Source organism: Capsella rubella, unplaced genomic scaffold (genome assembly GCF_000375325.1).
Source record: "Capsella rubella cultivar Monte Gargano unplaced genomic scaffold, Caprub1_0 scaffold_7, whole genome shotgun sequence".
NCBI classification, from domain to species: domain Eukaryota; kingdom Viridiplantae; phylum Streptophyta; class Magnoliopsida; order Brassicales; family Brassicaceae; genus Capsella; species Capsella rubella.
In genome coordinates, this window is record NW_006238917.1 from 4,154,424 (window position 1) to 4,169,360 (window position 14,937).

General features: G+C 35.4%; 3 protein-coding genes and 1 pseudogene across 3 annotated transcripts; all 4 read left to right on the plus strand.

Annotated features, from left to right (window-relative positions):
• Nucleotides 1-526, plus strand: part of LOC17877853 — a 15,278-nt pseudogene extending 14,752 nt beyond the window's left edge.
• An 811-nt stretch (nt 527-1,337) lies between these two features.
• LOC17880475 (transmembrane protein 258) lies at nt 1,338-2,962 on the plus strand. The gene is made up of 4 exons (XM_023779112.1): nt 1,338-1,447; nt 1,565-1,665; nt 2,525-2,603; nt 2,712-2,962. Exons 1-4 carry the CDS (start codon nt 1,445-1,447, stop codon nt 2,757-2,759), a joined length of 231 nt encoding a protein of 76 aa, XP_023634880.1. The 5' UTR covers nt 1,338-1,444; the 3' UTR covers nt 2,760-2,962.
• Nucleotides 2,963-3,212: 250 nt separating this feature from the next.
• On the plus strand, nt 3,213-6,797 carry LOC17878405 (WD-40 repeat-containing protein MSI5). Its single transcript, XM_006283514.2, has 15 exons — nt 3,213-3,514; nt 4,003-4,063; nt 4,161-4,220; nt 4,318-4,380; nt 4,522-4,587; nt 4,705-4,779; nt 4,880-4,955; nt 5,039-5,234; nt 5,342-5,423; nt 5,509-5,582; nt 5,674-5,785; nt 5,883-5,957; nt 6,048-6,115; nt 6,203-6,302; nt 6,394-6,797. Exons 1-15 carry the CDS (start codon nt 3,252-3,254, stop codon nt 6,493-6,495), a joined length of 1,473 nt encoding a protein of 490 aa, XP_006283576.2. The 5' UTR covers nt 3,213-3,251; the 3' UTR covers nt 6,496-6,797.
• A 3,831-nt stretch (nt 6,798-10,628) lies between these two features.
• Nucleotides 10,629-12,504, plus strand: LOC17880546 (probable polyamine oxidase 5). The gene has a single exon (XM_006283436.2). It carries the CDS (start codon nt 10,773-10,775, stop codon nt 12,387-12,389), a length of 1,617 nt encoding a protein of 538 aa, XP_006283498.1. The 5' UTR covers nt 10,629-10,772; the 3' UTR covers nt 12,390-12,504.
• The last annotated feature ends 2,433 nt before the right edge of the window (nt 12,505-14,937 follow it).

Here is a 14,937-nt window from a genome sequence, read left to right on the forward strand (position 1 = left end):
AAAATGATTAACGTACCACATTCTAATAAACCAACAAAACACTTTGTGTTAACCGGCTGGGCGTTTGATCGTTTCATTTTCCTTAATTTGGTTGCGTCGTTTTGTTTTAGCTTTCTCCTATACGTATTAAATTGCATGTGTTTTTTAATCAATTCGAGCGGCGCAGAATTGAAAACACACACATACGCAAGTTTTAGAGTAGCGTGAGAAAGCAAAAGGTTCATCTCACCTCGAACTCTTCACTTTTTCCAGTTTCTTCTGCATTTCGTCTTCACAAAGTATCGCATGCCAAGCAAGACGAACAGTACTCTTATAATTATATACTACGCACGTATTTGTTATGGATTATTTAATCACAAACTCTATCCATTATTGAGTTGTCGTTGGTAAATTACAACTCAATGTATTATAGTATATAATTAAATCAACAATTCTTTTTTCCAACTCACTTTGCTCTCTCTATCTATGTTAGAGAGTGAAGCACACGAATGATATCACCGACTCACACCGTCCCGTGATTGCATGACGCCCTACAAAGAAAACTGTGTTTGTAACTCTCTGTCACCCGCAAGATTCATTTTATTAATCAATGTTAAACACAACTACATTTTTAGTCGATATACATTAACATTATAGCAATTTTGATAAAACTATTAGTTTTCAAACCCCAATAGTCGTTTTGGATATATAGTCGCATCGGACAAGCATACTAGACCGTTCAAAGTGAATGGGCCGGTTTTTATTTTTCTCCCCACAAAATCTTTTCATACAAAACAGACAAAATTATTTTGTCCGATCCATCGTAGATGTCTGCAAATAGCAAACGCGTAAACATGTATATTAGCCATATGATTCTAGCTAGACGATTCAAATGCATGCTTACGTCCAAAGACATTAACATATGTGGTAGCAAATTAATTACGAAATATATGTCCCACCCACCTATGGAAAATACTCGGCAGCTGGTTTTCGTCATTTAGTATCGCAAGTCACAAACACTTCCTTTGTGAACATATGTTTTTGTAAATGGTCAACAAATTAAACCCTTACTAAATTTCAAAGTCTTTTCCACGAAAAAAACAACAATTTATAAGTCACTGTATACCAATACAGAAAAAAAAAATCTGGTAAGAATACAAAAATCTATAAGTCATTTATAATGTTTTCTTGTGTAAACTCAATGTTAAAATTCATGAAATATACGTTAAAAAGGTCAATAAAGATGTGAGACATAATTTGATGGCCTTTACGTAGTAGATTTGGGCCTATTAAATCGAAACACTAACTGGCCCATAAAATTTCCGCATTTTGTGTAAACCGGTTAATTCCAAACCGGGAGCGACTCGTGTGTTAGTGAAGCTAGAGATCATCTATCAGTCAAAGAAGAGAAGGCTTCTTTTCGTTGTTCCTCAGATCGAAGAAGAAGAAGAAGAGCTTAGCAAAAATGGTAAATCTAGATCTGTCCCTGTGTTTTCAATCACAGCTAATTTGATCTCTTTGTTTGTTGCTGCTTTACGATTTTTGATTTTGTTTTGGTCTGTTTATGCTTTTTTCCGGTGAATAGGCGGCGAAACCAATTGCGAGTCCGATTCCGGTGGCGTTGTATCCGACTTTGTCAGTGTTCACTTTGGCGATTGGCCTCGTCATTACTGCTATCTTCTTCATGTAAGCTTACACTCGATCTGGTTTTCTAGATCTTCGCAATTGCCTTTCCTTTTGATTTGCTTGATTGGTAGTTTAGTGAAACAGTTCCTGATTGATTCGATATGGCTTCGATTCATCTTGGTTTTAACAGACTTTGATTAGTCATTGGGTTCCATTTAGTGTGGTAGTCATGACTAAGTTTTGAATTATGAATCATGTAAGGTTCTACTCTTGCTTCGTCATTGTATTTGAAGCTTGACTAACATTATTACTGCTTATATATGGTTTCTGGTCACAATGCATTCTTAATTGCTAGCTTTTGGGTAGGCCTTTTTTAAAAGCTTTTGAAGCTATAAGTTTTCATCATTTCCATGATCTCTTTGGTTAGATTTGTTTTATCTCTCTTATAAATACTATAATTTGTGGTAATATAACATGCCATGGGTCTCAGTTAATTAGCGTTTAGAAATATATGAGGTTTACATGCCATCATGGTACAAAGACTCCCGATATATGGATGAGTAAGGTAGTATACGGAATAAGTACTTTAAAGTTTCACTGAATGTGACAAAATGACTAATCATCGATTTAGTTAAGACACAAGAAAGTTAGATTGTATAAGGATTCTCATTAAGCAAGGAGCCTCCAATTTCCAAAGGATGACAAGTTTGAGAGATATGATTCTATTTTGGCTGGGCTAACAAACAAGTGGGTTGCCTGCCTTGAGTCAAAAACTTTAAGATTGTTGACTGGAACCATTCGTATTAGACTATAGGTTACCCGCAGTCCACTCATATCTGACACTTCTGTTATTTGCAGTGTAACAAAGATCGATCAAAGTGTTGTTTTAACTTACCCTGTCATAACATTTGTGTTGCAGCTACGAAGCTACATCATCCAGGAAAAACCGAAGCCTCGGAAAGGAGCTCGCTACTTCAGCAGTTGCATCTGTCTTCTTGGTATGACTTATCTCCTTCTTCATCATCTTCTTGACTTTTGTTGCTGTCATAAACTTAATATCGGGTTTGAAATCTGCTTCTCTGTCTGTTTGTTTATTTGCATTGCAGGGTTTTGGATCGTTGTTTTTGCTACTTGCTAGTGGTGTTTATGTCTGATCCTTCTTCCCCAATACTATTCCCTATTCCCTACTAGTTCAAAAGACAAAAACAAATGAAATCAGATTTATTTTTGTTCAAGTGAAATCAGAGTTATGAATGTCAGACTTTGAGAAAAGTAGTCTTTAAACACAAAGTTGCAAACTTGCAATTAATTATCTTGTGCTATTGAATGCGAAAATGGAGTTTTGGATGGCCGCTTATTAGAACAACCTTTGCGTTGTTGAAATAGTTTTCTAGTAAATTTCTACAAACACTTGAGAACAAGCTTTACGCTTACTTTTCTAATGGGAAGATACTGATTTTACTCATAACCAAAAGGTTTACACAACTTTTATAACATGGTAACTTTTATAACATAGTCAAAATAAAAAAATTTATTATAGAAAAAAGTCATGGTATTTCCCGGGATGAAGTTTTACTCTGGCATAAAATATAATATTAAAAAAAAAAAAAAAAAAAGGAGAGGAGAGAAAAAGGAGAAAGAAGGAAATGGAGAGCGAAGAAGCAGATTCTGTTCAAGTTCAAGCCACCAGGCCCAGAAGAGTACCTAGGACTCCGGTAACGGCCATTGTGCTGAAGAAGAGAGTTCGTAAACCTAAGAACAATGAAGACTCTCATCAGTCAACTTTTTCTAAAGTAGAGAGTCACAAGGCCACTGTTGAGGACAAGCACGCTCAGTGGAAGACTCTTCTTCCCGTTCTCTATGATTCGTTTGCCAACCATACCCTCGTCTGGCCCTCTCTCTCTTGCAGGTCTATGTTTTTTCTTCTTTTGGGTTTTTCTGTTCTAGGATTTTGGAGAAGTTGTTTCCTTTCTGGGAAATAAAAATTCAAGCTTTTTGCTTTTGGTCTGGCGATTTAGTGACATTTCCGCTTTAGCTAGTGAATGATGATAGATTGAGAGTTTCTCTTTGCAGTTTTCTAGAATTTGTGAGATTGACATGCTCTAGTTAGGGCTTATACAGTTTATGAGTTAGCTCCGTCCCCATGCTTTTATGTGTTTTTTGCTCTTATATTTAGATATGTTATAGCTCATTAGCTATCTGATGTTTCCATTTTGAAGCTCTCAAACAATTTTTGACAAGAGATGGTCGTTGGTAACTCTTGGCCAACTCGATTTTAGTGTTCTGTTTTGTTACTTTTTGGTTACAGATGTTTAGCTGTGCTAAGATTTAGTGAAGTGTTTAGATATTTGCATAAAGAGGTTCTGTTTCGTTGTAACGGGTATTTGGTTTGAGCAGATGGGGGCCAAAGCTTGAGCAAGCAGCTTCGAAGACTCAACGACTCTATCTCTCAGAACAAGTGGGTTTACGCTTTTTCTTGTAGTTTATACATTTTTTTCCAAAGTTTGTCTATTACTTCATATATGTTTACCTTTTTTTCTTGGTTCTGTCACTAGACTAATGGCAGTGTGCCTAATACTTTGGTCGTAGCCAATTGCGAAGCTGTTAATAGGCAGGTAATTACGTTTTTTGTACCAAAGCCTGTGCTTTTGTCCTTGTATCACTTCTCTGCGAAGATGAAATTCTTGAAATACCGTTTCTATATGGTTTCAGCTTAATGAAGAGGCTTACTCTCCATTGGTGAAGAAGTTCAAGACCATTATCCACCCTGGAGAGGTGTGAGTTCCACCCTTTCGAGAGATATTCTTGTATTCTCATTTTTGTTTCTTAGATGGATTTACTGAATCTGAATTTTGTTTAAGGAATTTTGAGTACTGCAAAAAGACTTTTATTATGTGTACCCTTCATTAATTGCAGATCAACAGAATCAGGGAACTCCCACAAAATAGCAAGATTGTAGCTACTCACACCGACAGTCCTGATGTAAGCTTTGCTTTCTAGGTTCATCTGCCGGTCAATAAAATTTATTTTGTGATTCAGTATCCTCGTTTAAATTTAGTTCCACTTTTAGTCATGCAAGTCTGATATATCGGTTTTCAGGTTCTCATTTGGGACACTGAGACTCAACCAGACAGGCATGCTGTGTTTGGAGCTCCACATTCTCGTCCGGATTTGGTATGCTCTTGTGAGAATATTCGTTGTGTTTTCCCACCGTGTTAAACCACCTGCTTGTGCTTACCTATTTTTTCGTCATCTGAACAATATTTAATTTCAGTTACTAACTGGGCATCAAGATAATGCTGAATTTGCTCTTGCAATGTGCTCAACCGAACCTTTTGTTCTCTCTGGAGGTTTGTACTGGTTCTGTCTTTGTGTCATATATTGGATATTTGCATGTTTGTATTGACTATCTGTGTCAAATTCTTCCGTGCAGGCAAGGACAAGTCTGTTGTTCTGTGGAGCATCCAAGATCATATCACAATGGCTGGTACGGATTCCAAATCCCCTGGATCAAGCTTCAAACAGACTGGTGCAAGTAATAATAAAATTAGTGGTCCTTCTGTTGGCCCTCGAGGCGTATATCATGGCCACGAGAATACAGTTGAAGATGTGGCATTTTGTCCATCTAGGTAACTTCTGGGACAATCTCTTTTTTTTAGCTCTAAGTTTTATACACAAATGCAGAACTATTCAGACTTTTCTGATGTTTTTGGTGATTTTTTGTTTTGTCCTGCAGTGCACAGGAATTCTGCAGTGTTGGTGATGATTCTTGCCTAATGCTATGGGACGCAAGAAATGGTACTGGTCCTACCATGAAGGTACCTCCCTTTTTAGCCCTATCGGAGTTTGATGTTTGACGTTTTGGTTTACAGTTTCGGTCTGTTTATTCTTGTGTGCTGGCAGGTTGAGAAGGCACATGATGCTGATCTTCATTCTGTCGATTGGAATCCTCATGACAACAATCTGATCTTGACAGGGTACTGACTGATTTTTCACACTTAAATACTTGTCCAAAAGTACAGAGATGCTGCTTTTCTTTCACTCAACGTTTCTCCACCATTTGTCCAGATCAGCAGATGACACTGTCCGTGTGTTTGACCGCCGAAACCTGACTGCAAATGGAGTTGGTTCACCTGTCTACACATTTGAAGGCCACAAAGCTGCTGTTCTTTGTGTTCAGGTTTAAACAACATGCCCCTACCTCTTTTTTGTTTCCGTATTATTTCTCCTACACGAGAATACCTATCTCCGATGACACTGTTTTGTAATCAATACAGTGGTCTCCTGATAAATCATCTGTTTTTGGGAGTTCCGCAGAAGATGGTCTCTTGAACATATGGGATTATGACAGGGTTAGTATAGTTTTACGGATTCACATGTAAACTTCTTCTCTTACTTTTAAGTTCACCATAATCATATATATGTATGTGTGTGTGCCTCAGGTTGGCAAGAAGTTCGAGCGTGCACCCAAAAGTCCTGCTGGGCTTCTCTTCCAGCATGCTGGTCACAGGTTCTCAAGACTTAATCCTAAATTTCATGTTTGCTTTTTTCTTCTACACTCTTTATTTCTGTAATCTCCTTGTGTAAATATTCTTAGGGACAAAGTGGTTGACTTCCACTGGAACGTATTGGACCCTTGGACTATTGTCAGTGTTTCTGATAACTGTGAGAGTAGCGGTGGAGGTGGAACATTACAGGTACAGTACTTTCAAAATGTCTTGCTGCATTTACTGGGAAACCTACCTATGATTAGCTTTCTTGGTAAATTTATGATTTTTAACTATGCAGATATGGCAGATGAGTGACTTGATTTACAGACCGGAGGATGAAGTCTTTACAGAGCTAGAAAAGTTCAAGTCACATGTTTTCACATGTACCTCCAAGCCTTGAGGAAGCAATCCCATGTCTATTAGTAAGTTGCTGCAGGTTGGGTGCAGTTTTGCGGAAAATCGGTTTGCGTATGTGAGTTAGGCGTTAGTTTAGGCGGGGAGATTACTTGGTTTATGTAGGCCAGTAATCCAAAATATTGGTAATTTTAAAACTTCATTAATCTTTTAGGGTTCTTGATTCTGTTTCTTCAAGTTAATATGGTAGGCACCTAACTTGCTTGTATCTTCAACTATTGTTGTGAATCCAAACTTGGTTAAGCAAGACGAAACTAAAGCAACAGAATGAAATCCAGATCTCTAGTACTTGGCTTGACCCATGTTTCACTGATTCGTTCAGTTCTTACTTCTTACAACAACAAAAGCAGATAGAAAATTTTGGTTCTTCACATCTAATCGGTTTCATTTCAAGAATATCGGTTCTACATAAACCCGGTTGAACCAAACCAACTCACAAGTTCTACTTCTACAGAGCTATTATGCAATCTTAAGACCTGAGACATCTATGCAAAACTTGGAGACAATTGGAGTTAAACTCTTGGGATTGTGGGGTGAGGGAGTTAGGTAGCGACATTTGAGGATATTTATTGCAAAATATCTTCTAGTAGATTCTCTCTTTTCTCTGCCCTTCACCTCTCTCTCTCTCTCTATAGTTTTAAAACATCTAGTACTAAACTCTTTCATGGGGTTTTGGCTTATCTGACATTAAGTACAATACTCTTTCATAGATATAAGACCATCAGATAGGGTGTCTATAGGTTTTGTTGGATTCTCATCATTGATTTCATTGTAGCTATAACCAAACAGAAGCCTTGATTGTCGACGCATACAAACACACTCTATACACACACACACACACGTTTTGAGTTTTGTATGTGTATGTGAATATGCCAAACTATTTGTTTGGAAGAGAGGAGACAAATTTGTGGCTCAAGAAGTACTATATCTTCATTGTTCAAGGTTAAGTCCTTTTTTAAATCCTAGCCATTGAACCCCTTCTTCTTCTTTTTTTTTTGTCTGGTTCTCTCTATATGTCCTCTATCGAAATTGTTGTAGTGATGCCACACCATTTAGACCGATCATTTGAGTTTTTGCACAATCTAATCTATATTAAACACCAAATTAGCTCCATTGTTCTTTCTACTTGAGAAAGAAGGGTGTGTGGTGAACTAATTCTAAGCCTAAAGCTTAATTTGTCTAGAGTAGTGCAGAGCTTTTAGGTACTGATACACTTGTTACTGCTGATCTATAAATAAATACAATACATATATAGCTTGCATATTAAATAGATGTGTATGAAACACGTGACCACCTTCGACTGTGTCATTTTCAATCTTCGAAGATCAAGGAAAAGTCCTTAGGTCACGGGAAAATACCATTGTAGCTAGATTTTGGAGCTCAAGATTTTGACTTTCCTTCTTGTATATCCACATAAACAATATTTATCTGCATATATGTAGATATATTAGTTAAGAAAGAGAAAAAATGATTTTGTGTACATCAAAGGTACATAGAGAGATCACACACAACTCGAGTAAAGAAAATAATTAATAGTATTTGGTATTGAACTCTCAAAGTTGATTCTTGGAGAGCCAGAGCTTCTTCGGGATGTGCAAACTCATCGCAACCGACAAAAGCCTTCAGCGCAAGATTTTGTCTTTATGCTTCGACGTCGGATTTTAAAAAGATTTCTTCACATCTTCGAGAATTAATAATAAATGTCGGGGTCACAAAAATATACATATAGTAATGTGGATTTAACGTAGAAGGATTGCATATTGATGATTTCATTAAATTTTATGAGTAATTATAGCTATCAATTAAGTTTTGATAGCTAAATATATGATTTTTTCTAGTAATGTGTCATTTTCTGATTTTTAATAAGTTAATGGATATGATAGCTTACGGATCTGCACTACCTTTGATGAAGATCCATTTCGGTGTATAGTGCAAAAGTTTAATATATAATTCAATTTTTAACTAAAGTAAAGACGATAAATCTACAATAATATCTCTTCATCTAAAGAAAAAGTTGCATGCTATCGATCTAAAAGAAACATATATATTCGTTAAAAGAACATTTCTTCATGAACATACTCGCTAAGGAATCAATTTATCATCGTGTATATTATATGATGATTGCCTACAAACTCTGAGGTGGTAACAAAAAGCAAAAAGGAAATATATTTAACGTCTTTTTATTCTTTGCTATTTATATATGGTTGTCTTAAATAAAATAAATTATCGTGTCGACTTAATGTCTAAAGTTTTTAGCAATAGTATTTGACGTACAAAAAACCCCAAGCATGTCCTTCTAAGAAAAATAACTTAACATTGAAAAGAAGATAAGAAAATGAGTTTTTAACCCTTTGATCATTGGTAAGTCACAATTCTAGGTTTAGCTTCTTTTATCTATCTATAGTGTTAACACTGCTACGTTTCAACCAAGTCATATATATAGTGTTAACACTGCTACATTCATCTTTATATGTTTAGGTTAAATGTAAATAGATTTCTTGATTTCTTTCGAGAATCTGAGTAATTCGGATGAATGTCAATATAGAGCCGCATGCAATACATATATATATATACGTACGTATGTGTAAATGATGAATATGAGCTAAATAAAGAAGGATGTTGTTAAGAGAGGAGAGTGATGACACAATCATGGTTAGGTTGATTAAAATAGGTATCATCCAATCAAAGGTGGATCAGTACCACTGACTCATAATTTGCAACTTCAGACCCTACCCTCTGTCATCTTCTTTCTTACATGTGATCTTCTCTCTTTCTTTCCATTTTTTATCATTTTCTTTCTATTCCTTTCCTCATCATCACTTTTTATTTTTATATTTGTTTCTTTAAATCACCAATCTTTATTAATATAGATCTTTCTTTCTTTTTGTTATAACTTTTAATATTCAATATGTGATCCAAATTGTTGTATTTAGTTTTAGAGTCTTAAACCTTATGTAAAATTTGTGTCCAAAGAAATTAAAGAAAGGAAAAGAAGAAGACAGATGTGTTGTTAGAACAATAAAAAAGACAGATGATGCGTTATTATGTTAACACGTAAGGTATAAGTCAGCGACACGTTGTTGGTACGTTTGGAGCATATTGCTTTGTTCTACATGCAAATCTTTTCATCACTCACTCACTATTCACTACAAATTTTGAAAAAAAACGTTGGGAGGCAGTTCAACCGCATATAACGCTCAACATGCAAATTTTTGTTCTGCGCACATTTGTAGTAACTTTTATCTAACTCAAATTATTCAATATGATTCGGTATTGCACTTTTACTAAGTACATCAACTGTAAACGCCATAATAATTGTGATATGTTTTAAAAATAATTCAATGAGTCAGTGGCACTGCGGACGATAGGTGAGCTTTGATGAGGTGACTTGAAATCTAATTGACATATTTATATATTATATATATATATATTTTGCCTTCAGGACATGTTGGTTGTGTTGTGTTGTGTTGATGTGTGATACTGAAGCTAAATAAGTAAATTGTTTGGTTCTGTTCTTTAAACCGTATTTAGTGTCTGTTGAAAAGAAATAATTTACTCACTGTATAACTAAACCTAACTTTTGAACCAAAATATGACTAAAATATTTAAAAGCTACCGGTATTTTCATATATTGTTGATTATCTCATATTTTTTTATAACTATAACGACATTATATGTACAGCAAAAGGTTATTTCAATTATTTTGGGATTAGAATGATTGAAAATGACATGTTTGTGAAAGTTTAACTGTTCATTAAAAAAATGTTCTCTCTTAAAAATATCTTTGTTTAAATTATAAACAAAGTTAACATATAAACTCATGCTCATCTTATCATATTATATAGCATATACTTTATTTTTATAATGTTTAAATTTTGCAAAATAATATCTTTTTGATTTTCTCAAATATATTTGATAAACCAGAAAAAAAAATTAAAATTTTAAAATTGATAAAAAATTACAAAATTACAACATTTAAATAATATCTTAATTGCGAGATTAAAAATTTAAATCTTAAACATAATATACTAGTAAAACTCTGCAGCCCAGTGGCTTTGTTGGCACAGAGTCAGAGAGACACACTCTCTCCCTTTATAAATGTTCTGCCAAAGCAATCTCTCTCCATTCATTCATCTTCTTCCCCCTAATCCCCAAATATACACTCTCCACCCACAGCCCCCTCTTACATAAAAACCTCTCCTTTTCTTTTTCTTCCTTCACCCATAACACAACACACACCGACAAGTAGATTCCTTTTCAACTATGGCGAAGAAAGCAAGAATTGTTATAATCGGAGCTGGAATGGCTGGTCTCACGGCGGCCAACAAGCTCTACACCAGCTCCAACGACATGTTCGAGCTCTCCGTCGTCGAAGGCGGTTCTAGAATCGGCGGTAGGATCAACACCTCCGAGTTCTCGTCCGAGAAGATTGAGATGGGTGCCACGTGGATCCACGGTATTGGTGGAAGCCCTGTTTATAAAATCGCCAAGGAGACTGGCTCTCTTGTCTCCGACGAGCCATGGGAGTGTATGGATTCCAGCATTGACAAAGTTAAGACCTTTGCTGAAGGTGGGCTCGAGGTCGACCCTTCGATTGTTGAATCCATCTCCGGATTGTTCAATGCTCTCATGGAATTAGCTCAGGGGAAAGAGATCTCTCAGTCCGACGCCGATTTGGCCCGTCTGGCTGATATTTACGAAACTGCCACTAGGGTTTGTTCTCCTCCTAGTGTTGGGTCGTTCCTGAAATCTGGGTTCGATGCTTATTGGGATTCAATCAGCCATGGAGGAGGAGGTGATGGGGTTAAAGGGTATGGGAAATGGAGTAGGAAGTCACTTGAAGAAGCCATTTTTACGATGTTCAGCAACACGCAGAGGACTTACACATCAGCAGATGATCTCTCGACGCTTGATTTCGCGGCGGAGAGTGAGTACCAGATGTTTCCGGGGGAAGAGATCACCATAGCTAAAGGTTATCTCAGTGTTATTCAGCATTTGGCGTCTGTGCTTCCTCAAGGTGTTATCCAGTTGAATCGAAAGGTCAGAAAGATCGAGTGGCAGAGTAACGAAGATCGTCATGTGAAGCTGCATTTCTCAGATGGGTCTGTTGTTTTTGCAGATCATGTTATTGTTACTGTCTCTTTAGGGGTGCTCAAGGCAGGGATAGGGACTGATGGAGAACTGTTTAGTCCTCCTTTGCCTGATTTCAAATCAGACGCTATCAAAAGGCTGGGATATGGAGTTGTCAACAAGCTGTTCGTTGAAATGTCACAGAGAAACTTCCCGTCTCTGCAACTTGTGTTTGACCGTGAGGATTCCGAGTTTAGGTTCGTGAAAATCCCGTGGTGGATGAGAAGAACCGCTACCATTGCCCCAATCCACAGCAATTCAAAGGTCTTGCTTTCTTGGTTTGCAGGCAAAGAAGCTCTCGAGCTTGAGAAACTAACCGATGAGGAGATCATAGATGGTGTCACCACCACTATCTCTTGCTTGAAAGGCAAGGAAGTTAAGAAAGACACCGCAAAAACTTTAGGGCCCTTGACCAATGGCTCTTTGAGTGATGGTGGTGAAGTAATGAAGATCACAAAGGTCTTGAGGAGCAAATGGGGAAGTGATCCTCTGTTCCGGGGCTCCTATTCCTATGTAGCGGTAGGATCAAGCGGGGATGACCTAGACGCCATGGCCGAGCCATTGCCAAAGATTAATAAGAAGGTTGGTCAGGTCAATGGTCATGATCATCAAGCCAAGGTTCATGAGCTTCAAGTCATGTTTGCAGGGGAAGCAACACATAGAACCCATTACTCCACAACTCACGGTGCCTACTATAGTGGTTTAAGGGAAGCCAATAGGCTTCTCAAGCATTACAAATGTAATTTTTGAGTGTTGAATTTTTTAAAAATATGTTTTGTTTATTTTTGGGTCAATGTGTTTAGAGAAGCTTAATTAGTTTTGTAAGATTTTTTGATTACTTTCAATTTGGTTTTTTTTTTTTTTTCTGTTTTACTTATAAAAATTACAAGTTTACAGCCACGCACAGTCTAATCTGAAAAGCAAATTTCTGAATTTCTTTTGTAGATGAGTCTCAGGGGACAAACGATATACAAATAATCAAAAAGGAGAGCTAAAAAAGAAAACAAGATATAAAGATGTATAATTTCATTATACATCTTTGTTTGTTCCCTCACCAGTCACTTTTAGTCATTCACTAGTACTTTTTTTTCTTCTTCACTTTATTCTTTAAAGAGACTAATAATTTTCTTAGTCACATTTGAGCTGTGGGTTTCATGGGTACACACAATATAATCATCTCTTTATTTTGGTAGCTTTACTAAATTTACCTTTCAAGTTCACAAAAACCAAAGGAGGAATGGGATGGATATGACTAACATCTAATTCTCTTAAATATTATTTGGATTTTCCATTCTTTGAAATCAAAATGATATTTTAAAATAGTTGGAAATTGGAAGAAGAAAGATACAAAAGAAAAAGCTTAGGATGCTCCCTACCTATATATATATATACAAACAACCCTAAGAGATTCTTAAAAATTATTTTGTGTGGTGAGCTTTCATGGACAGGATCCGCCTAACCCGCCTAAATTCCAGCTTGCAAAGCCTAGGATACAAGCATTTTTATATACCTTTTTCATGTATCAAATCTTATATACAACTTCATGTTTTTCTTTTTATGTAAAAATTATGAATCCAAGATTTGAAACACAATATATTCATCTCCGACATATATGAGTTTTGTCATTTAAAACGGCTGCAATGATGATGATCAGTCACAATTTAAACCACAAGACTCTCACTATATAACCTATTTAGATATATGTCGAATCATCATGAAAAATAATTAAGCATTCCCTTATATATAATAAGATCCATTTACATTCAGATTTGAGTGATGGAATGTATTGTTACATTGTTGCTTGTCACCACGACAAGTTCTATAACATGAATGAAAAAAAACATTGAGAAAGTGGTGTCATATATGGACAGGTCTTCTATTGTACACTAGGATTATTAACTGTCTCTATGCTCTCACATATACAATATTATCATGGTCCTACGTAAAGAGCATCGACATAATATTGGAAAGAAAAGAAAAATGTGAGAGATGAATGGTCATGATGATCTTCAAATTGGTACCCAAATCAATTGATTTGATTCAACAGTTGTGTACAATGTGTAATGAACAAGTGGTAGTGGTAGGGTTTATTATTTCACCAATTTTCTTTCTATGTATATCTTTAATTTCAATCATTTCATGACTCTTCTAATCTGATTTTATTATGCTTATAAAAAAAAAAAAAGAACAATCCATCAATTTAAACAATCATGGCTCCTTTAACAAAACTTAAAAATATCAGTACGTCTAGCTATTGTTACTACATGACACGAAAGTGTTTAATTTGCACCAATGGAATTCATATACTCAATTTTAGTAAGAAACTACGTACTAAGCATAACTACAAGTGGTTTCCTTTGGCACTTTCATACATCATATCGGGATCTTAGCCATGGTTGTGACATGTTGAGTCCAATTTAGAAAAGTAAGTATCCAATTTAGAAAAAGAGAGAGACAAAAACTATCCGTTTTATAGCAAATATCATATACTCAAGTGGTCTTTTTAATATGTATAGTATATATATCTGAGTTTTATTCAATAGGGGACATGCTCATGATGTATCGATTTAATTTATAGGATCACATATTTTTATGTTATCTAAAACCGTAAAAATAAATTCTTCCACTTGATACCACTTTGATGGTGAATACAAGACGACGACTCCTGTATTTACTATATATTTTGTTTTTAATGATATTACGGCCACATAGTTGGATATGTAGACCTAGTTAATATAATAACATCTAAGTTAAAGTAAACATATATACACAACTAATGAACCAAATAATACACGAAACTATATGCAAGTTTATATTTAAAAGCATCACATTTTATTTTTGTTAAAGGGTTTTAAAAGCATCACAGTTGTTTAAAATAAAATCTTTTTTGTAATAGATTTTCAACATGAGTTATAAACTTATAATTATGAAAAATCATTACTAGATGGTCCATCGTAATCAGTAATTCTTATGTGAGGAAAAAAGAAACATGATCGAATCAACAAAGATTCGATTTATTTTTGGTAAAACAAGTCAGCGGTTTTTTTTTTTTTTTTGCATATAACCTTCAATAGTATTTTAATTACGTGTTTATACATATGTCCTTTCTTTTGTTGTTGGATAAAACGTGTTTATATGTCTATATTTTTGGTTATATATATTGTCATTGAAAATATGATTTTTTAAAGGATCCTTTAAAATCTGTATCTCGTTTAATTTTACTAAAGATTCATCAAATCCACTAATATAAATCCTATTTATAATTGTTATGACATCATGTGACTATAACAAAAACATT

Bases quoted from the DNA above. Each gene is read 5' to 3' on its own strand.
- LOC17880475 (XM_023779112.1), top strand. The intron at 1,666-2,524 runs GTAAGCTTACAC...TTTGTGTTGCAG, and splicing joins ATTACTGCTATCTTCTTCAT to CTACGAAGCTACATCATCCA. The intron at 2,604-2,711 runs GTATGACTTATC...TTTGCATTGCAG, and splicing joins CAGTTGCATCTGTCTTCTTG to GGTTTTGGATCGTTGTTTTT.
- LOC17878405 (XM_006283514.2), top strand. From the start codon at position 3,252: ATGGAGAGCGAAGAAGCAGATTCTGTTCAAGTTCAAGCCACCAGGCCC. The intron at 5,424-5,508 runs GTACCTCCCTTT...GTGTGCTGGCAG, and splicing joins GTACTGGTCCTACCATGAAG to GTTGAGAAGGCACATGATGC. The intron at 5,786-5,882 runs GTTTAAACAACA...TAATCAATACAG, and splicing joins CTGCTGTTCTTTGTGTTCAG to TGGTCTCCTGATAAATCATC.
- LOC17880546 (XM_006283436.2), top strand. From the start codon at position 10,773: ATGGCGAAGAAAGCAAGAATTGTTATAATCGGAGCTGGAATGGCTGGT.